The sequence below is a fragment of the Belonocnema kinseyi genome, chromosome 4, assembly GCF_010883055.1.
Source record: "Belonocnema kinseyi isolate 2016_QV_RU_SX_M_011 chromosome 4, B_treatae_v1, whole genome shotgun sequence".
Taxonomy (NCBI): domain Eukaryota; kingdom Metazoa; phylum Arthropoda; class Insecta; order Hymenoptera; family Cynipidae; genus Belonocnema; species Belonocnema kinseyi.
This window is the reverse complement of record NC_046660.1, coordinates 2,587,710-2,605,199: the sequence shown is the minus strand read 5'-3', so window position 1 is coordinate 2,605,199 and position 17,490 is coordinate 2,587,710. Positions and strand designations below refer to the sequence as shown.

Here is a 17,490-nt window from a genome sequence, read left to right as displayed (position 1 = left end):
TAACAAAATAGTTTTTAAAAATTTATCAATCCTGAATTTTCAACAACTATGATGGAATATTCAACCGGATTAGTTACATTTTCAACCAAAAAGATAAATTTTAAAATCAAATACTTGAATTTTCAAAGAAAAAGATCAATTTTCAAACAAGAATATTAATTTTCCACCAAAAAATACGATTTTTCAACCCAATGCATGAATTTTCAACGAAATAGTGGAACTTTTAACCAAAAAATGGCATACTTGAATTTTCAGATTGAAAAAATTAATTTTTAACAACAAAAAACACGAATTATTAACAAAATAGTTTTTTAAAATTTATCAATCCTGAATTTTCAACAACTATGATGGAATATTCAACCGGATTAGTTACATTTTCAACCAAAAAGATAAATTTTCAAATCAAATACTTGAATTTTCAAAGAAAAAGATCAATTTTCAAACAAGAATATTAATTTTCTACCAAAAAATACGATTTTTCAACCCAATGCATGAATTTTCAACGAAATAGTGGAACTTTTAACCAAAAAATGGCATACTTGAATTTTCAGATTGAAAAAATTAATTTTTAACAACAAAAAACACGAATTTTTAACAAAATAGTATTAAAAAATTATCAATCATGAAATTTCAAATACTATTATGGAATATTCAACTGATTTAATTAAATTTTTAACTAAAAAGATCAATTTTATTATCAACATTTAATTGGAATACTTGAATTTTCAAAGAAAAAAGAATTTTCAAACACGATTAATTTTCTACCAAAAAATACGATTTTTCAACAAAATACAAATCCAAATTCCAAATCAAAACGAACATTTTTCAACCAAATATTTGAATTTTTAACTAAAAAAAATATCCATTTTCCACCATAAATGGAAAGTAAATTTTCAGTTAAAAGAAAATTTATTTCTACAAATAAACATGGTTTTTCAACTGAAAAATATAATTTTTCAAAACAAAAATTCACTCGGTAAATTTTCCGCGAAAAAAAAAAGTAGTTTTAAACTCTAAAGTTATGAATTTTTAAATAAAGTGATAGAATATTCTACTATTGTAATATTATATTCTAAATAATTAAAAATTCCTCATTTTTATTAGAAATATAGTCTTCTTGGTGGAAAATTCAACTATTTGGTTAAAAATTGACCTATTTTGTTGAAAATCTATTTTTTTTATGTTTTTTTTTTTAATTAGAAAAATTAATCTAATAGTGTTTATAGTTAATTTTTATTACCTGGGCGTGTCGACCCTTTCACCATGTTCTAAAGCCTTTCTTACAGCTGCATCAACAACTCGCTGTTGTTTCTCCAAATCTGCAGTGCATTTAAGAACATTTTGCTTAGCAATCTGCAGTTTTTTCGTTCCATTCTGGCAATTTGAACGCAATGAAGTTCGTTGGTCATTTAATTGAGTTATTTTGTCCTAAAAAAATTCATTTTTGTTCGTTTGTTTGTAATTTAACAATTAATTAATTAATTTGGCAAAAAAAAAAAGTATTTACCTTGATCGGATTGAGCCTAAAGTCCAGTTCATTAATCAAATCCCGACAGCGTTTAGCTTCTTTATCCAATTGTGCGACATTGGTCTGCATTTCGGCGATTTCCTTCTTCAGCCGATCTTCTTCGGCTTTCACTTTTTGAAGTTTTGTTTGATGACGATCCATCTCTTCTGTCTGTAATTATTTTTTTTTTTTTTTTCATAAATCAAACACTAAAATGGGGAATTTTTAAAAAAAATAATATTAATGTAGGCACCACATTCCTAATAAAATATATTTCAACAAAAGAGTCCAATTTTCAACGAAAACAGATGAGTTTTCTAATGAAAAAAATGAATTTCAACAGAAAAATAATAAACTTTCAACAAAAAAATGACTTTCCTACCCAAAAGATGAATTTTGAATCCTTAAGGACGAATTTTTAGTTAAAAAAAAAATTTTTTAACGAATTTAAAAAAAAAAAACAGTTCAATTTCATTTTAAACAAAAATAATATTGAACTTCTTAATGAAAAATAATTAACTTCCTACTGGAAAAAAAACTCAACCAAAAAGTTGAATTTTCAACTAAAAATATAAATTTTTAAACAAAAAGGTTAATTTTCTACTGGAAATAAAGGAATTTTTAAGAAAATTCTAGAATTCCCATTTAAAAAGTTGAATTTTTAACTAAAAAGATAAATTTTTAAACAAAAAGATGAATCTACAACTAAAAAGACGATTTTTCAAACAGATAAATTTTCAAAATAATAGACTTCAATTTGAAATAATTAACTTGCAACTAAAAAAAAATGACTAAAAGTAACATTTTGAAATCCAGAAAGAAAAATGTTTAAGAAAAAACAGTTGAATTTTCAAATGAATAATTAAATTTTCAATAAAATAAACAAACAGGTTAATATTTATTATTTAAAAAAAAATGAATTTTTAACATAATTCAAGAATTATAATTTAAAAAGTTGAATTTTCAACTAAAAAACATGAATTTCTAAACAATAAGCTTATTTGCTTCTGAAAAATGTGATTTTTTAAACAATAAGCTAATTTACTTCTAAAAAATGTGCATTTTTAATAAAAATCAAGAATTCTCAACCATAAAGTTGAATTTTCAACAAAAAATATAATTTTTCAACTAAAAGGATAAATTTTTAAACAAAAAGTATAATTTTTAACAAAATTCAAAAATTCTCATTTAAAAAGTTGAATTTTCAACAAAAAATATCATTTTTCAACTAAAAGGATAAATTTTTAAACAAAAAGTATAATTTTTAACAAAATTCAAGAATTCTCATTTAAAAAGTTGAGATTTCAACTGAAAATATACATTTTCAACTAAAAAGCTACATTGTTAAATAAAGATTAATCTACTGCCAAAAAAGACAATTTTTCAAACAGACAGATAAATTTTCAAAATAATAGACTTTTCAATTAAAAATAATTAACTTTTAACCAAAAGAATGACTAAAAGATAAATTTTGAAATCCGAAAAGACAAATGTTTAAAAAAACAGTTGAATTTTCAAAAGAATAATTAAATTTTCAATCAAATAAACAAACAGGTTAATGTTTATTACTAAAAAACACGAATATTCAATGAAACAAAAACAAAAAATTCCAAATACAAAAGTTGAATTTTCAACTAAAAACACGAATTTTTAAACAAAAAGGTCAATTTTCTACTGAAAAAAAACGAATTTTTAATAAAATTCAAGAATTCTCATTTAAAAAGTTGAATTTTCAACTAAAAAACATTAATTTTTAAACAATAAGCTAATTTACTAATTCTCATTTAAAAAGTTGAATTTTCAACTTAAAAATATAAATTTTCAACTAAAAAGATGAAATTTTCAAACAAAGATTAATCTACAACCAAAAAATACGATTTTTTAAACAGGCGGACACATTTTTTAAATAATAGACTTTTCAATTAAAAATAATTAACTTTCAACTAAAAGGATGACTAAAAATAACATTTTGAAATAAAAAAAAAACTGTTAAAAAAAAGTGAATTTTCAGAAGAATAGAATAATTAAAAAATAAAAAATAATTAATAATAATAAAAGGTCAATTTTCTACTGAAAAAAAAATAATTTTTAGCATAATTCAAGAATTCTTATTTAAAAAGTTTAATTTTCAACTAAAAAACATGAATTTCTAAACAAAAGTTTAATTTATTACTAAAAAACACGAATTTTCAATCAAAATAAATAATTCTCGATAAAAAAGTTGAATATTTAACTAAAAACAAGAGTTTTTTAACAATAATCTAATTTACTTCTAAAAAATGTGAATTTTCAATAAAAATCAATAATTCTCAACCAAAAAGTGAAATTTTCAACTGTAGAGATAAATTTTAAAATAAAAAGTAAATTAATCTGCTACCAAAAAGTTTAATTTTTAAGAAAGAAAGACAATTTTTTATATATTTTTTTAAGAAAGTAGTTTAACTTTAAAACCTAGTTGTTTAATTTTGAATCAAAAATATGAATTTTTAAACCAAAAGATTAATTTCCTACAAAAAAAAAAAAACAATTTTTAATCAAATTACAAAATTCTAGACCAAAATTGAACCTAAAAACATGACTTTTTAACCAAAAAGGTTCATTTATTCTTAAAAATATACAAAATTTCAATCAAAATAAATCATTCTTATTTTAAAATTTTATTTTTCAACTCAAAAGGATGAATTTTTAAACAATAAGCTAATTTACTTCTAAAAAAATGTGCATTTCCAAATAAAATTAAAAGATTTCTTAACAAAAAAATTTGAATTTTCAATTAAAAATATAAAATTTCAACTAAAAAGATCAATTTTTAAACAAAAAGATTAATCTAACACCAAAAAAAGAAAAATTTTCAATAAAATTTAAGAATTCTTAACCAAAATGTTGAATTTTTAAGAAAGACAATTTTTTTATATATTTTTTTAAGAAAGTAGTTAAACTTTAAAACCTAATTGTTAAATTTTGAATGAAAAATATGAATTTTAAAGCCAAAAGATTAATTTTCTACAAAAAAAAACGAACTTTTAATCAAATTTAAGAATTCTGAACCAAAAAGTTTAGTTTTCAAATAAAAAAACGTGAATTTTTAAACAAAAAGTGTTATTTATTAATAAAAAAAACAAGGATATTCAATGAAAATAAAGAATTCTCAATAAAAAAGATGAATTTTTAAACAAAAAGATTAATTTTCTACTGAAAAAAAAAACGAATTTTTAACAAAATTCAAGAATCCTCATTTACAATTTTTTATTTTCAAATCAAAAACGTGAATTTTTAAATAATAACCTAATTTACTTCTAAAAAATGTGAATTTTTAATATAAATCAAGAATTCTCAACCAAAAGGTTGAATTTTCAAATAAAAATATAAATTTTCAACTAAAAAGATCAATTTTTAAACAAAAAGGTTAATTTATGCTAAAAAAATTCAAATTTTCAATAAAAATAAAGAATTCTCAATAAAAAAGATGATATTTTAAATAGAAAGATTAATTTTCTACTGAAAAAAATGAATTTTTAACAAAATTCAAGAATTCCCATTTAAAAAGTTTAATTTCAGGCAGAAAAACATGAATTTTTAAACAAAAAGATTAATTTTCTACTAAAAAAAAAAACGAATTTTTAACAAAATTCAAGAATTCTCATTTAAAAAGTTGAATTTTCGGCTGAAAAACATGAATTTTCAAACAAAAAGGTCAATTTTCTACTTAAAAAAAAACGAATTTTTAACAAAATTCAAGAATTCTCATTTTTTCAAATCAAAAACGTGAATTTTTAAACAATAAGCTAAGTTACTTCTAAAAAATATGAATTCTCATTAAAAATCAAGAATTCTAAACCAAAAAGTTGAATTTTCAACTAAAAAAAGAAATTTTTAAACGAAAAGTAAATTAATCGACAACCAAAAAAGAGGTTTTCAATAAAATTGAAGAATTCTGAACCAAAAAGTTGAAGTTTTGAGAAAGAAAATTCAAGAATTCTCAGTTAAAAAGTTGAATTTTCGGCTGAAAAACATGAATTTTTAAACAAAAAAGTTCTTATTTATTACTAAAAAAACACGAATTTTCAAAAAAAAAGATAAATATTTTTTAAAGAATGTTTTAAAAGTTGAATTTTCACAAGAATAATTACATTTTTCATCAAATAGTAGAATTTTCATCCGAAAAAATGTAATGTTGTACCAAAACAATAATATTAAAGTTTTGAATTAAAAAGAATTAACTTTCAACCAAAAAACAAATTGACTTTACAACCAAAAAAAAAGTAAGTTTCTAAATAAACAAAAAATACAATAAATGATATTTTAAAAATGAAAGATTTTAGCTTGAAATAAAAAAGATTTTATTTTTAAATAAAAAAAAAAGTAGATTGCTACCAAATAGTTTAATCTTAAATACAGAGGATTAATTTTGTACTAAAATTTCGAATTTTCGACAAAATACATAAATTTTTAATCAAATAGTTAAATTTTCATCTAAAAAGGATAAATTTTCTAAAGAAAAATTGAACTATTAAATTTACCCGGAAATACTAATTTTCAATAAAAATTATTATAGTTTTTAATTCAAAAACAAAAAACATTACAACTTTAAATAAAAAACATTTTTCTACCAAAAAAACTAAATTGCTATAAAAAAAATAAGTTGTAGACATAAATTTAGTTTTAAAAAAATAATAAGTTTTTAATATAAAAGAAAATAAATAATAATTTTCTATCAAAAAAGAATCATTTTTAAATTTTAGTTAAAAAAAAAATAATTTTCAATAAAGAGAAAACTAATTTTCTACCTAAAAATAAGAATTTCTAAACAAAATATATGATTTTTGAACGAAATATTGAAAGTTTTATATAATTTTCAACGAAATAGATGAATTTTCAACTCAATTAAAAAAAAAAAAAAAAAACCACTCACGTAAACTTCTATCGAGTTGGTGTTTTCCACCTCCAGCTTATCCCTCAAAGCAGCCATGGTGCTCTTCAGTCTCCCTTCCATGGTCCGCAGTTTGGCAACAGTCTCGTTCAATTGTTGCAAATCAATATTCGATTTTCTGATCTTCTTCGTAATCTCATTAAACTCGGTCACGATTCTCTCCTGCTCCTTCTCAGCAGTCTCCTTATCTTCTTCCAAAAGCCTAAAAAGTCCATTGCCATTTTACATTCCCGGTTTTCTCCCAATTACCTCTCTTATTTTTCCGGGCCACTTGAGAGAGAGAGAGAGTTCCAAATTTTCAAACAATTCAAAGATTCAGCCAAAAATGAAAAATTCATGATTTGCCACCAAAATTAGGATTAAATTTCTAGAATTAAACTTCTAGAATTAAACTTCTAGAATTAAACTTCTAGAATTAAACTTCTAGAATTAAACTTCTAGAATTAAACTTCTAGAATTAAACTTCTAGAATTAAACTTCTAGAATTAAATTTCTAGAATTCCTTAAAAAATGGGAAGAGCGGAATACGGAATAATTAAAAAGATTCATTTTCAACCAAATAATTTCATTTATAATCAAACAGGATGAGTAGCAACTTTTAAGAAAAGTTTAATCCTGACCCAAAACAGATTAAATTGTAAACCAATTAGTTGCACTTTTAATATCAAAATATTAAATTTCTAGAATTAAATTTCTAGAAATTAAAGGGAATAATTAAAAAGATTCATTTTTAACCAAATAATTTCATTTATAATCAAAGTGAAAAATTCATTGTTTGCCACCAAAATTAATCGTCAACGGCAACAGTTGAATTTTCAACAAAAAATTCATTTTTACTTAAAACGATCAATTGTCAACCAAAACTTAAATAATTAAATATTAGATTTAAAAAAATTAATTTTTAACCAAACTGATGAATTTTCAATTAAAACTACGGAATAAGTTAAATTTTGAAGGAAAAAAAAGACTTACCACAAAAAACTAACATTCAACAAAAGAAGAGGAAAAACTTTTTTCAAAAATAATTTTTTTAATTAAAATTATGAATCTTTAACAAAAAAATTTATTTTTAATAGAAGAGTTTAATTTTCAACCAAGTGAATTTATTTGTAGCCTAAAAGATGAATCTTCAAAATTTGTAAACAAGAAGATTAATTTTAAAAACAAAAGATAATTTTCTGCCAAGAAAATCTATTTTTAACTAAAATATGTGGATTTTTAACGAAATAGTTAAATTTTCATTCAATTTGTTGACTTTTCAACAATAAAATTAATTTTCAAAAACCTTTTAAAGAAAAAGACGAAATTTTCACAAACGAGATCAATTTGAGACAGCAAACTTTGTAAAAATAATTATACTGCTGAATTTGAAAAATGATTTTTCTCTAAATTCCCATCTGTTAATTAAAAAATAAAATTATTTTCCAAGCGACCATTATCATTTATTTCAAAAAATTGCCTTTTCCAAGTCAGAAACATAGATTTTGAAATTAGAAATTAAATAAATAAATAAAATAAAAATGTACTAACTGGATCGCTTGGGTGGTCGAAACCTGGAGGAATTTCGCTCGCATGCCCCGTCTTCCACCGTAAGTTTTGTAATTTGGATCCGGGAAGAAGAGATCTCCCTGTTGGGTGAAAGCTTTCTTGCAATTTTTCGGTACATATTGCGCATTTGACATGACCGCACAAGCTTCTTCGCTAGTTGGAATCAGCATCACGCACTCGATTTCTCGCTGATCGATCAAGCAATTCGCAATCACCGGATGCGAGATTTCCATCGCATCCAAAAGGTTCAAGTAATCGGATGAGCGAGCGCAATGTTGCTCAACATTGTGGACCTGAATCACATTTAAATTTAGGAAATTACATTGAATTAAACCAAAAAATCTTCATTCTTAATTAAAAAGAATTTTGAACAAAAGTTTAATCCTGAACCAAACAGATTAATTTGTAAACCAATGAGTTTGCACATTTAATCATAGAATACTTAATTTCTAGAATTAAATTTCTGGAATTAAATTGCTAGAAATAAATTTCTAAAACTAATTTCCAGAACTAATTTCCAGAACTAATTTCCAGAACTAATTTCCAGAATTATTTAACAGATAGGAAGAGCGAAACACGGAATAATTAAAAAGATTAATTTTTAACCAAATAATATCATTTATATTCAAACAGGATGAATATCAATTTTTAAGAAAAGTTTAATCCTGAACCAAAAAAAATTAATTTGTAAACCAATTAGTTGCACATTTAATCAGAAAGTACTAAATTTATAGAATTAAATTTCTAAACATAAATTTCTAGAACTAATTTCCAGAATTATTTAACAAATGGGAAGAGCGAAACACGGAATAATTCAAAAGATTAATTTTTAACCAAATAATTTCATTTATAATCGAACAGGATTAATAGCAATTTTTAAGAAAAGTTTAATCCTGAACCAAAAAAGATTAATTTGTAAACCAATTAGTTGCACTTTCAATCATAAAATACTAAATTTCATGAATTAAATTTCTAGAATTAAATTTCTGGAATTAAATTTCTAGAACTAATTTCTAGTACTAATTTCCAGAATTATTTAACAAATGGGAAGAGCGGAATACGGTATAATTGAAAAGATTAATTTTCAACCAAATAATTTCATTTATAATCAAACAGGACGAATAGCAATTTTTAAGAAAAGTTTAATCCTGAACCAAAACAGATTAATTTGTAAACCAATTAGTTGCACTTTCAATCATAAAATACTAAATTTCAAGAATTAAATTTGTAGAATTAAATTTCTGGAATTAAATTTCTGGAATTAAATTTCTAGAAATAAATTTCTAGAACTAATTTCTAGTACTAATTTCCAGAATTATTTAACAAATGGGAAGAGCGGAATACGGTATAATTGAAAAGATTAATTTTCAACCAAATAATTTCATTTAGAATCAAACAGGACGAATAGCAATTTTTAAGAAAAGTTTAATCCTGAACCAAAAAAGATTAATTTGTAAACCAATTAGTTGCACTTTCAATCATAAAATACTAAATTTCAAGAATTAAATTTCTAGAATTAAATTTCTGGAATTAAATTTCTGGAATTAAATTTCTAGAAATAAATTTCTAGAACTAATTTCTAGTACTAATTTCCAGAATTATTTAACAAATGGGAAGAGCGGAATACGGTATAATTGAAAAGATTAATTTTCAACCAAATAATTTCATTTATAATCAAACAGGACGAATAGCAATTTTTAAGAAAAGTTTAATCCTGAACCAAAACAGATTAATTTGTAAACCAATTAGTAGTACTTTTAATCATAAAATACTAAATTTCTAGAATTAAATTTCTGGAAATAAATATCTAGAGCTAATTTTTAGAATTATTTAGCAAATGGGAAGAGCGAAATAAGACATAATTGAAAAGATTAATTTTCAACCAAATAATTTCATTTATAATCAAACAGGACGAATAGCAATTTTTAAGAAAAGTTTAATCCTGAACCAAAACAGATTAATTTTTAAACCAATCAGTTCCACTTTTAATAAGAAAATACTAATTTCTAGAATTGAATTTCTGGAATTAAATTTCTGGAATTAAATTTCTAGAAATTAAACGGAATAATTAAAAAAATAATAATTTTCAACCAAATAATTTTATTTATAATCAAACAGGATGAATAGCGATTTTTAAGAAAAGTACTATCCTGAACCATAAAAGATTAATTTGTAATACAATTAGTTGCACTTTTAACAAAAAAATATTAAATTTCTAGAATTAAATTTCTAGAAATAAATTTCTGGAATTAAATTTCTAGAATTAAATTTCTAGAATTAAATTTCTAGAATTAAATTTCTAGAACTAATTTGTATAACTAATTTCTAGAATTATTTAACAAATTAGAAGAGCGGAATACGAAATAATTAAAGATTCATTTTCAACCAAATAATTTCATTTATAATCAAACAGGATGAATAGCAATTTTTAAAAAAAGTTTTATCCTGAACAAAAAAAGATTAATTTGTCAAGCATTTACTTGCACGTTTAACCAAAAAATATTAAATATCTAAAATTCCTTAAAAAACGAGAAGAGCGAAATACGGAATAATTAAAGAGATTCATTTTCAACCAAATGGTTTCATTTATAATCAAACAGGGTGAATAGAAATTTTCAACCCTTTTAACCAAAACATATCAAACTTCTAGAATTAAATTTTTAGAATCAATTTTTAGAATTAAATTTCTAGGATTAAATTTCCAGAATTAAATTTCTATAATTAAATTTCTAGAAATAGATTTCCACGATTAAATTTCTAGAATTGAATTTCTAGAATTAAATTTCTGGAATTCTTTAAAAAAGGGGAAGACCGAAATACGGAATACTTAAACAAATTAATTTTCAACCAAACAATTGCATTTTTAAACGAAAAATAATACATTTATAGAATTCTTTATAAAAAAGGGGGTGAAATACGGGTAAGGCCAAATCCCCTACCTACTTGTGAGTAAAATAAATTTTTTTTAAATAAATGTTCTCCCAAAAAAAAATTCATAAAGAACTAAAAATTGTTTCTCTAGAAATTTGCAAGATACGTACTCGGTCGTGAAATTTACTCGAGGTTATCTGTGGGCATCTTTCATCGCGGAAAACTTCTCTCATGATCATTCCCAGCTTCTTCGCGTCTTGAGTGTTGTCGACACAAAATCCATTGAGCAAAGCAGGCGACAGGAAGTTTTCCACTGCTGGAATCCAATCTGAATCGTTTAATTTAATAAACGAGCCGATTGGACCCAGTGGTTTTTCCCTAAATCTTCCTTTTCGAAATTCCTCATCAATTCTCTTGAGGAGCCGCGGCATATTGGGACTGTAAACCGTCATCGCATTGTTCGACTGTCTCTTAATTGCCGACAAATTCTGTGTAATTTGCCCTGGAAACAAAAACACAACATTTTTTCTAACCTGTTCAATAAAAAAAAAAATCTCAAAATTAATGTGATCAAACCAGCGCCTAAAATATTTCATATTTCAGACAAGAGGAATTCATAAAGGCATTTACTAAACTGGATGGATAACAGGCTCTACAGGCAAACTTAATCTAAAAACAGAGAAATAAGCAGATTTTTTGCTAAAATAAACAAATAAATTTGATTAAATTAAATTGATGTAGTAACTATATTAAAAGTCAATTTTACAAACTTAAAATTCTTAGTATCTCCAGAAAATATATTGCATTTTCAAACAAATTAATTTTCTGCTAAAAAAATTTAAACATTCAATGAAAAAGATTACTTTTCTTCTAAAGTCGAATTTTCAAATCAACAGGATTATTCATATGATTTATTTTCAGATAAAAAAAATTAATTTGAAGTTTAAGAAATTCATTTTCAACAAATTGATTAAAAATTCAACAAAAAAAAGATTAATTTTCTACCCTAGATGAATTTTCAAATCAAGAATCATTTTCAATTTAAAAAATTCACTTTCAGTTTAAAAAAATTCACTTTCAGTTAAAAAAATTCATTTTCAAATAAAAAAATACCAACTTTCAAGAAGAAATATTTCAACTTTTAATCGAAAAAAGTTGAATTCAACTGGAAAAGACAATTTTTAAACAAAATAGTCGAATTCTGGAACAAAAGGGTTTAATGTGTAAGCTAAAGATACCAATTTTCAACCCGAAAATACGAATTATAATCGAAAAAATTTACGTTTGTAACAAAAAATGTATTTTCAACTAAATATGGAACTAATTTTTATCAAAATAATTAGATTTTTAACAAAACTGAGCATTACACTAAAAAAATCAATTTAATCTTAAAATAAAATTAATCTGCTTGCTTGAAAATTGGTTTGATTATGGTAGAAAACTGATTTTTTCTTTTTACAAATTTATTTAAATCAAAGCTAATATTTTGTAATTGAAAATTTAACTTCCATTTTTAGTTTGAAATTTAACTTTTTATTTTTAAAATTTAACTGGAAATTCGTCCTATTTGGTTGAGAATTTTATTTTATAACGTAAAATTTAACTGCCTTTTTTACATAATTTTTTTTGTGTGTACAAAATTAGTTCTTTTCGGTAGAAAATAATTCTTCTTGCATGAAAATCCTTCTTTTTTTTATTCAACCAAAAAGAACATAATAATTTTCAATCAGAAGATTATTTCTCAACCCATAACGACGAACTTTTCACCAAATATAATAATTTTCAACTGAAGAAGGACAATTTGAAATATATTCAAACTATATTCTAAACATTTTTCCATTAAAATTAATAAACAATAAACAAAAAAAATGTAGATTTTTTCAGATTTCAAACAAAAATTTAGCATTTTTCAAAGAATTGTAAAAGACTTCAAACGAATACAAATTTATCTTAAGATTCTTAGGAAAATTAAAAATAATTTTTCACTTTGAAAAATTATGGAAGATTTTAAGGACTTTTTTTTTAATTTGCAGGATTTTCAAAAATTATAGGAAAATTCTGATTAATTTTAAAATATATTTAGAAGCTCTAAAAGAAATATTAACATGCTTCGTTTAAATTACTTGAAATAATTTCAAGTTTTTATTTAATTTTGAATCTTTTCAAAACTTTTACATTTCTCTTAAAATAAAAAATTTTCTTTAAAAATAAAATTATCGGAATAAATGATATATTAACTTCAATTCTTATAGAAAAAATTCATTCTTAGCAAAAACTTACATTTTAACGATACTTTTACTTACATTTTCGTAAAAAAAAAACAAAAATTTTTACCAAACTTTTGCATTTGCAAAAGTTTAAACAATTAAATTTCAAGTTAAAAAAATTAATCTTCAACCAAACAGATGAATTCTCAACTAAAAATATGTAAATTGAATTTTAAATTAAAATTATGAATCTTCAAGGTGAATTTACAAGTAAAATTATAAATTCTGAACGCGAAAATTGGTTAAATTTTCTGTTAAAACTCTAGCTTTTACAACAACAAAAAAACGGATTTTTAGCAAAACAATTTTATTTTCTACTGTAATTGTAGAATTTGAAACAGAAAATTTTGTAAAATAATTATAATTCTGAATTTTTCAACCCCATCGTTGAATTTTCAACCAAAAAATATATTGGTTAAATTTTCTGTCAAAACTCTAATTTTTACAACAACAAAAAACGGATTTTTAGCAAAATAATTTTTTTTTTCTACTGGAATAGTAGAATTTGGAACAGAAAATTTTGTAAAATAATTATAATTCTGAATTTTTCAACCACATCGTTGAATTTTCAACCAAAAAATATATTGGTTAAATTTTCTGTTAAAACTCTAATTTTTACAACAACAAAAAACGGATTTTTAGCAAAACAATTTTATTTTCTACTGGAATTGTAGAATTTAAAACAGAAAATTTTGTAAAATAATTATAATTCTGAATTTTTCAACCACATCGTTGAATTTTCAACCAAAAAATATATTGATTAAATTTTCTGTTAAAACTCTAATTTTTACAACAAAAAACGGATTTTTAGCAAAATAATTTTTTTTTTTCTACCGGAATAGTAGAATTTGGAACAAAAAATTTTGTAAAATAATTATAATTCTGAATTTTTCAACCACATCGTTGAATTTTCAACCAAAAAATATATTGGTTAAATTTTCTGTTAAAACTCTAATTTTTACAACAACAAAAAACGGATTTTTAGCAAAATAATTTTTTTTTTCTACTGGAATAGTAGAATTTGAAACAGAAAATTTTGTAAAATAATTACAATTCTGAATTTTTCAACCCCATCGTTGAATTTTCAACCAAAAAAAATATATTGGTTAAATTTTCTGTTAATACTCTAATTTTTACAACAACAAAAAACGAATTTTTAACAAAAAATAATCAAAAAATTTATTGGTTAGATTTTCTGTTAAAACTCTAATTATTACAACAAAAACGGATTTTTAGCCAAAAATAACCAAAAAATATATTGGTTAAATTTTCTGTTAAAACTCTAATTTTTACAACAACAAAAAACGGATTTTTAGCAAAATAATTTTTTTTCTACTGGAATTGTAGAATTTGGAACAGAAAATTTTGTAAAATAATTATAATTCTGAATTTTTCAACCACATCGTTGAATTTTTAATAAAAAATAAATTAATTTCAGACTGTATTTTTAAACAATTAGTTGAATCTTCAAGCAAGAAATGAAAGTTAAGTTTTTAACATAAAATTTCATGCCCAACCAAGAATGATTTTAACCATATTTTAACCATATTTTTACTTTAATTTAAAAAAAAAAAACGACCAAAATTCTTACCAAATCCTGAATAGCCTGAATAGCATGAATATATGCCATTTTTAGGTGAAAAAATTATTTTCTAAACAAATTTGAATTTTCTGCCAAAATAGTCAACTTTTCAACAAGAGTTGAATTTTCCACCAAAAAAAAAGATTGTTCAGTCAAGAAGGATTTTTCATACAAGAAAAAAAAATATGAAAATTAAAAAATTTAATATAAAAATTTTAAATCAAAATAATAAAAATTTTCCGCAAAATAATATATTTTTAAACCAAAACAGACAAATAAATTCCCAACGAAAAAATCTAATATTAGTATTTTCAACGATAAACAATAAACTTACAACGAAAAACAGTTAAATTTTTTAATTAAATTCTATAAATTTTGTTTTCATTTAATCGAAAAACGTCAAAAAGTTTCTTGAAAACAGGGAGAGAAAAAAAAAAGAGGAATTATTTTGTTTAAAAGCTCAAAAAAAAAAAAAAATCGATTATTCGCGTATTTTTCTGCAAAAATGTGCAAAATCCACATTTTTTCTAGAGGAAATAATTCTTCACTTACTTATTCTCGTAGCAGAAGATTCAACCTGAATTCTCAAGGCTTGCTCTTGCTGTTGAAGGCGTGCTCTGTCGTTCTCAGTATGCATCTGATCAGTTTGTTTCGTTCGCAAAGTAGCCTGAACCTCATCCAAATTTTGCTCCAACTTGGCCAACTTTTCCCGCGCCTCTTGCTTCTCGGCCTCATACTTGCTGCTTCCACTGCAAAAAAAAAAAAAAGAAAAAACATAAATCGATTAATATCAGGGTTGAAAAAGAGGGGGGGGGGGCAAATGTAGAAAAAAGGGGAAATTACGCTTCTAATTTTTCAATTTCTGTTCGAAGAAGGCCGATATCGGATTCGGTTCGATTGACTATAGCTTGCGCTGACCGCCACTCTTTTATTTTCGCAGATTGAGCCTCTTTTCCATGCAGCACAGCAGTTTTTGCGATTTTGTATGCCTCAGCAGTAATGGTGGCTTCATCCTTCGCCTCCTGGATCTTACCGTTCAGTTCCCTGAAAAATATAAATTAGTTGAGTCGGCCAAAACTAAAAATATTCTCAAAACCGACGGGGAAATTTGGATTACTTTTCACGTAAATACCCCCGGGGGGGGGGGGGGGGGAGTATATTGAATTTATAATGTCGAAAATATATTGCATTTTCAAGAATAAAATTCATTTTTAATCAAAAGTATTTTTAAACAATAATGTTGAGTGCAAAAGAAAAAGATAATTTTCTACCAACAAAAATCAATTTCTTAACAAAACATGACAAAGTTTCATCCAAATTGTTGAATTTTTAACTAGAAAATATCAATGTTCAATCAAATAATTAAGTTTTAAGTCAAGAAAATAAATGTTGAACCAAAAAAGACGAATTTTTAACTGAAAAGGAACGAATTTTAAATAAAATAATGAAATTTTCGGTAAAAAAAAATTGCTTTTCATCCTAAGAAATAAATTTTTTAATTAAAATTATGAAGCTTTACCAAAAAAAAATATGAATTTTCTACTAAAATTATGAATATTTAATTAGAATACTTGCATTCTCAACAAAAAGAAGAATTTTTAAACAATAAGAATAATTTTGAAAGCAAAAAATGTACCTTCTACCAAAAAAATCCATTTTCTGACAAAGAAGTCGTTTTTTAATACAAAAAATGCGAATTATTAACGAAATAAGTAAATTTTCAATTAAAAAAGACAATTTTACATCCAAACTGTTCAATTTTAAACTAGAAAATATCAATTTTGAACTAGAAAAAATCAATTTTCAACTCAAAATTAAATGGTTCAGTTTTCAGTTAAAAAAAATTAACTTTCAATGCTGAATTTTTTAACATAAAAAATACATTTTTTAAATAAAATTATGAACCTTTAGCAAAAAAAAAAATTCTTTTTAACAAAAGAGTTTATTTTTCAACCAAGTAAATTTATTTCTAGCCTAAAAAAGATGAATTTTCAACAAAAATGAAGAATTTTTAAACAATGAGAAGAATTTTGAAAGAAGAAAAAACTTTCTACCAAAAAAAAGTCCATTTTCTACCAAAGAGTCGTTTTTTAAAACAAATTGGGCGAATTATTAACGAAATAAGTAAATTTTCAATTAAAAAAGACAATTTTACATCCAAACTGTTCAATTTTAAACTAGAAAATATCAATTTTGAACTAGAAAAAATCAATTTTCAACTCAAAATTAAATGGTTCAATTTGCAGTTAAAAAAAATTAACTTTCAATGCTGAATTTTTTAACATAAAAAATACATTTTTTTAAATAAAATTATGAATCTTTAGCAAAAAAAAAATTATTTTTAACAAAAGAGTTTATTTTTCAACCAAGTAAATTTATTTGTAGCCTAAAAAAGATGGATTTTCAACAAAAATGAAGAATTTTTAAACAATGAGAAGAATTTTGAAAGAAGAAAAAACTTTCTACCAAAAAAAAGTCCATTTTCTACCAAAGAAGTCGTTTTTTAAAACAAATTGGGCGAATTATTAACGAAATAAGTAAATTTTCAATTAAAAAAGACAATTTTACATCCAAACTGTTAAATTTTGAACTAGAAAAGATCAATTTTCAACACGTAATTAAATGGTTCAATTTTCAGTTAAAAAACTAACTTTCCATGCTGAAACCTCATAGTTGAATTTAAAAAAAAAAATTAATGTTGAACCAAAAAAACAAGGAAGAATTTTTAACTAAAAAGGAACGAATTTTAAATAAAATAATGAAATTTTCGGTAAAAAAAAATTCT

At 23.1% G+C, this 17,490-nt stretch overlaps 1 protein-coding gene across 2 annotated transcripts in view; it reads right to left on the bottom strand.

Annotated features, from left to right (window-relative positions):
- Positions 1-17,490, bottom strand: part of LOC117171769 (structural maintenance of chromosomes protein 6) — a 55,518-nt gene that overhangs the window by 20,048 nt on the left and 17,980 nt on the right. For both annotated transcript variants that reach the window (XM_033359375.1, XM_033359376.1), the window contains exons 7-13: positions 15,549-15,749; positions 15,258-15,454; positions 11,027-11,358; positions 7,968-8,278; positions 6,420-6,639; positions 1,508-1,678; positions 1,241-1,428 (exon numbers count right to left, since the gene is read on the bottom strand). In XM_033359375.1, coding sequence (XP_033215266.1) covers positions 1,241-1,428; positions 1,508-1,678; positions 6,420-6,639; positions 7,968-8,278; positions 11,027-11,358; positions 15,258-15,454; positions 15,549-15,749 — 1,620 coding nt within the window. The remainder of the gene's footprint in view (positions 1-1,240; positions 1,429-1,507; positions 1,679-6,419; positions 6,640-7,967; positions 8,279-11,026; positions 11,359-15,257; positions 15,455-15,548; positions 15,750-17,490) is intronic.